At 45.3% G+C, this 6,145-nt stretch overlaps 1 protein-coding gene across 2 annotated transcripts in view; it reads right to left on the minus strand.

Annotated features, from left to right (window-relative positions):
* LOC129854592 (secretogranin-3-like) overlaps window positions 1-6,145 on the minus strand; it is a 181,773-nt gene that overhangs the window by 7,483 nt on the left and 168,145 nt on the right. For both annotated transcript variants that reach the window (XM_055921826.1, XM_055921825.1), the window contains exon 13: window positions 2,600-2,689. In XM_055921826.1, coding sequence (XP_055777801.1) covers window positions 2,600-2,689 — 90 coding nt within the window. The remainder of the gene's footprint in view (window positions 1-2,599; window positions 2,690-6,145) is intronic.

Here is a 6,145-nt window from a genome sequence, read left to right on the forward strand (position 1 = left end):
GACGAGGCCCCACCAAAATCCCGGAGATTTTCATGCAATTCTGTCATTTCATGTCACAACAATATACTGCATCATATCAGTTAGAAAACAATTTTATGGGCCTCCCGACTGGCGAGGCGGTCTAAGGCACTGCATCACAGTGCTAGATGCGTCACTACAGACCCGGATTCGATCCCAGGCTATATCATCACCAGCTGTGATCGGGAGTCCCATAGGGCGGTGCACAATTGGCCCAGCGTCATCCGGGTGAGGGGAGGGTTTGGCCGGGGGGCTTTACTTGGCTCAACGCGCTCTAGCAACTCCTTGTGGTGGGCCGGGCGCCTGCAGGCTGACCTCGGTCATCAGTTGAACGGTGTTTCTTTCGACACATTGGTGTGGCTGGCTTCCAGGTTAAGTGGGTGGGTGTTAAGAAGTGCAGTTTGGCGCATTGTATTGTCACTTTCCCATTGTATTGTTGTTTTGGTACAGTTGAGTAAGGCAGCTCCAAAATGCAGCTATTTCAGTCTCGCTGAGAAGAGAGAGAGGAGTGAGAAGAGCAAGGAGAGAGAAGAGACAGGGGAGATAGGAGAGAAGATAGAAGAGAGAGAGGAGAGAGAGGAGAGTGGAGAGAGAGAGAGAGAGAGAGAAGAGAGAGAAGAGACAGAGGAGAGAGACAGGAGAGAGAAGAGAGAGAGGACCTGCACTAAACACACACAGCCAAAATAACAGAGGAGAGGAGAGAGAGGACCTGCAAAGACACACAGCCAAAATAACAGAAGAGAGAGAGGAGAGAGAGGACCTGCAAAGACACACAGCCAAAATAACAGAGGAGAGAGAGGACCTGCAAAGACACACAGCCAAAATAACAGAGGAGAGAGAGGAGAGAGAGGACCTGCAAAGACACACAGCCAAAATAACAGAGGAGAGAGAGGAGAGAGAGGACCTGCAAAGACACACAGCCAAAAGAGGAGAGTATACTGTTTATATAGAGAGGAGATGTATCAAGCGTCTCAGAGTAGGAGTACTTTTTCCCTGTCCATGTAATCGTATTCTTTGTGATCTAAAAGGGAGAACTGATCCCTAATCAGCACTCCTACTCTTAGGTGATTGATAAATACGCTCCCTGGACAGTACACTCAGGAGAGAGAAAATACACTCACCATAAGAATATCCTAAACATATCTATAACTAATTATACCTCCAATATAACAACAAACTATATCTAAGTGTCTGTCTTTATGGCTGTACAATAGACAGTTGATTGGTTATTTAGGAGGTCCCAGTGGTCCTCCACACCAGACAGTTGGACTGGGCTGGTCTCATAACAATGCATAGACTACCCTCATTAACATTTCGTAGTCTTCTACTCAATTAACCACCAATGGGAACTGACGGAACACTTGGCTGACCGAATCAGCTTCACTCTTATTGACCAGTGGATGTCTACAGTATTACATTAAGTAAATTAAACAATGGCTGACAGTTGCAGTGTCATAACCAAGAAATGTTCTGGTCTGGGTCTTCTGCTGTAAGGGTTGATTCCAAATGGCATCCTATTCCATATGGAGTGCACTACTTTTGACCAGGGCCCATAGGGTAGTGCCAGTAGTGCACTATATAGGGAATAATGTGCCATTTGGGATGCATGCCAAGCCTTATCCATATTCATGAGGTGTGGGGGTAACGCATCACCCACCACGCTTATTTTAATTGCAAATCCAGCAGGACAAAGCAGACTTTAATTGAACTATTCTTCAGTGTGTCGCTACAGACTTATCTCTGACCAGACACAGTTTACAGTAGGAGGGGAGGGCGGGCATGTGTGTATGTGTGTGTGTGAGTGTGTGTATGTGTGTACTAATGTTGGAACGTTACTTTAGCTGAAACTGTACACTGAACAAAGGGACTGTTTGGGTCCTACAGAGATTGTATAGATTCTCCAGACAGACTCTACGTACAGCATATAGGACAGCAGCCAGCCATGTTGACTCCAACACCAATCCTATACCAGACAGACAAGAATCTGTCTGTCTGTCTGTCTCTCTCAATTCAAGGGGCTTTATTGGCATGCGAAACGTGTTAACATTGCCAAACCAAGTGAAATAAACAATAAACAAAAGTGAGCAGACACAAAACAATATCAACAAAAAATGATCAGAATTTAACAGTAGATATTGAACTCAAAAAGGTTTAAAAAGATAGACAAGTGTTATATTATCAGCTATGTGCGCGCATCTGTAATATGTAGGGAACCGTCTCTCTCTCTCTCTCTCTCTCTCTCTCTCTCTCTCTCTCTCTCTCTCTCTCTCTCTCTCTCTCTCTCTCTCTCTCTCTCTCTCTCTCTCTCCTCTCTCCTCTCTCTCTCTCTCTCTCTCTCTCTCTCTCTCTCTCTCTCTCTCTCTCTCTCTCTCTCTCTCCTCTCTCTCTCTCTCTCTCTCTCTCTCTCTCTCTCTCTCTCTCTCTCTCTCTCTCTCTCTCTCTCTCTCTCTCTCTCTCTTCTCTCTCTCTCTCTCTCTCTCTCTCCTCTCTCTCTCTCTCTCTCTCTCTCTCTCTCTCTCTCTCTCTATCTCTCTCTCTCTCTCTCTCTCTCTCTCTCTCTCTCTCTCTCTCGTTGTCTTACCGTCTTTGCCCTCGTCTTTGTTGTGTTTCTTCAGCCACTCAATATTCTTCCTGATGGCTTCCAAGTAGATCTCAGACTTGCCTGGGTGATCTGAGAGAGAGAGAGAGAGATAGAACGAGAGAGAGAGAAAGAGAGACAGAGAGACAGAAAGAGAGAGAGACAGAAAGAGACAGAGGGACAGAGAGACAGGAAGGGAGAAAGAAAGAAAGAGAGCGAGCGAGAGAAAGGGAGAAAGAGAGAAAGAGAGGGAGAAAGAAAGAGAGAGTGGGAGAAAGATAATTGTCAGTTGTGATGGGATACACTTCTCTGTCTTCACAGCCTTTCAATCCCAGGCCGATATTGAAATAGTTTCTACTATTTAGGTGGCTTTCATATTACAGTCTTATAGGAGGTATTTTGGGTCTATATTAATTACAGTCTCATGTTGCCCTCAAATGCTCCTCGCAAGTGGGAAATACGAGGTTCCAACTGGGTTTTAATTAACATTTCAAAATGTTTCGCTGAAACATCAAACTGATACTTTTTGTAAGGATTACTGTCTTTTTAGCAACAAAATTCAAACTGAAAATGACTAAATATAGTAGAAAGTCTACATGGTCCCTTGATTATTTTTAGCGTCAGTTTAGACACGAAACAGACACTTACGTTTGCCACACACTATCTTCTCAGACTGTTCGTTAACATTAGCGAACGGTCGCAGCTAACACAAAACAAATGGAAATGTATTAGCTAACGCTATCCAACGCTCGCAAACTATTTCCCTTGTTGAACGGACCTCAGTTAGTACATTACTATATCAACATCTAGCACCAAAATGGCTGCTATAAGAATGTCATATACACACAGAATGCCGAACTTGTGAGGGTCCTTCAAGTGGTTAATTAAAATTGTTCAACTGAAATTGTTACTCTGGTAACATGTTCGCTGCAAACAGAATCCTTCTTGAACTCGCCTCTGTCCTCAGTGGACGGCGCTTCTTCCTTGGTTGAGTCTTTCAGGTTCTCATACTCCTTCTGCATCTTGGCCGCCTCTGCCTTGGTGTTGTCATCGTCCTCTGGGGTCTTCCCTGCCACACCAACACAAAAACAGACAGTTACCACCAACCAAACTCAACTCAACTCAACCCAACTCAACCCCACCCCACCACACCCAACCACACCCCACCACACCCAACCCAACCACACCATACCACACCCAACCCAACCCAACCTAACCCCACCCCACCACACCCAACCCAACCCAACCCCACCCAACCTCACCCCACCCAACCCCACCACACCTAACCTCACCACGCCACGCCACACCACACCCAACCCCACCTTAAAGGGGAAGTTCAGTATTACACGACCTGTCTGAACAAAGTACCTTACATTTACCTTTACCATAACCATACATGAAAATAAACAAATCCAGAAGGGAATAATGAAAAGTACAGTGACTAGATTTACCTGACACTAGTCACAGAGCCACCGCAAGGTCAATCAGGTGGAATGATATGAAAAGGACAGGTCACTCCATAGTGTTTGATATTTACCTGTAGGAGGGATGATGCCAGGGATCCCAACTGACTGGGTGATATTTACCTGTAGGAAGGATGATGCCAGGGATCCCCACTGACTGAGTGATATTTACCTGTAGGAGGGATGATGCCAGGGATACCAACTGACTGAGTGATATTTACCTGTAGGAGGGATGATGCCAGGGATCCCAACTGACTGGGTGATATTTACCTGTAGGAAGGATGATGCCAGGGATACCAACTGGCTGAGTGATATTTACCTGTAGGAGGGATGATGCCAGGGATCCCCACTGACTGGGTGATATTTACCTGTAGGAGGGATGATGCCAGGGATCCCAACTGACTGGGTGATATTTACCTGTAGGAAGAATGATGCCAGGGATCCCCACTGACTGAGTGATATTTACCTGTAGGAGGGATGATGCCAGGGATACCAACTGACTGAGTGATATTTAACTGTAGGAGGGGATGCCAGGGATACCAACTGACTGGTGATCTTTACCCTGAGGAATGATGACCAGAGGATATCCAACTGTCGCTGAGTGATATTTACCTGTAGGAGGGATGATGCCAGGGATCCCAACTGACTGAGTGATATTTACCTGTAGGAGGGATGATGCCAGGGATCCCAACTGACTGGGTGATATTTACCTGTAGGAGGGATGATGCCAGGGATCCCAACTGACTGAGTGATATTTACCTGTAGGAGGGATGATGCCAGGGATCCCAACTGACTGGGTGATATTTACCTGTAGGAGGGATGATGCCAGGGATCCCAACTGACTGAGTGATATTTACCTGTAGGAGGGATGATGCCAGGGATCCCCACTGACTGGGTGATATTTACCTGTAGGAGGGATGATGCCAGGGATACCAACTGACTGGGTGATATTTACCTGTAGGAGGGATGATGCCAGGGATCCCCACTGACTGGGTGAAATTTACCTGTAGGAGGGATGATGCCAGGGATACCAACTGACTGAGTGATATTTACCTGTAGGAGGGATGATGCCAGGGATCCCCAGTGTTTTCCCCAGCTTATTCTTGGTCTGCAGAGCGATCATAGCATCCAGGTTCTCTACAGGAGGATAGACATATAGAGGTTAGACAGGTCTCCACAACACCACTCATTCAGTAAACAATCTATATTCTCTATTTATACGTTCCACCTTTTCCTTCCTTCTAGCTCTCCCCTGCTCTACCTCTCTCCTCTTTTTCCACAGCACTACCCATTATTTACTATATTATCTATTTCTGTTCCTCTCTTTCTTTCCTATCTCTTCTACACTCCCATTTCTCTACCGTTCCCTCTCTCTTTCCTCTTTTTCATTCAAGAACACCACTCATTATACTATGAGGGTTCTGATTCCAGAACACCACTCATTATACTATGAGGGTTCTGATTCCAGAACACCACTCATTATACTATGAGGGTTCTGATTCCAGAACACCACTCATTATACTATGAGGGTTCTGATTCCAGATCACCACTCATTATACTATGAGGGCTCTGATTCCAGAACACCACTCATTATACCATGAGGGTTCTGATTCCAGAACACCACTCATTATACTATGAGGGTTCTGATTCCAGAACACCACTCATTATACTATGAGGGTTCTGATTCCAGAACACCACTCATTATACCATGAGGGTTCTGATTCCAGAACACCACTCATTATACTATGAGGGTTCTGATTCCAGAACACCACTCATTATACTATGAGGGTTCTGATTCCAGAACACCACTCATTATACTATGAGGGTTCTGATTCCAGAACACCACTCATTATACCATGAGGGTTCTGATTCCAGAACACCACTCATTATACCTATGAGGGTTCTGATTCCAGAACACCACTCTATTATACTATGAGGGTTCTGATTCCAGAACACCACTCATTATACCATGAGGGTTCTGATTCCAGAACACCACTCATTATACCATGAGTGGTTCTGATTCCAGAACACCACTCATTATACTATGAGGGTTCTGATTCAGAACGCCACTCATTATACTATGAGG

Source organism: Salvelinus fontinalis, chromosome 4, assembly GCF_029448725.1.
Source record: "Salvelinus fontinalis isolate EN_2023a chromosome 4, ASM2944872v1, whole genome shotgun sequence".
NCBI classification, from domain to species: Eukaryota; Metazoa; Chordata; class Actinopteri; order Salmoniformes; family Salmonidae; genus Salvelinus; species Salvelinus fontinalis.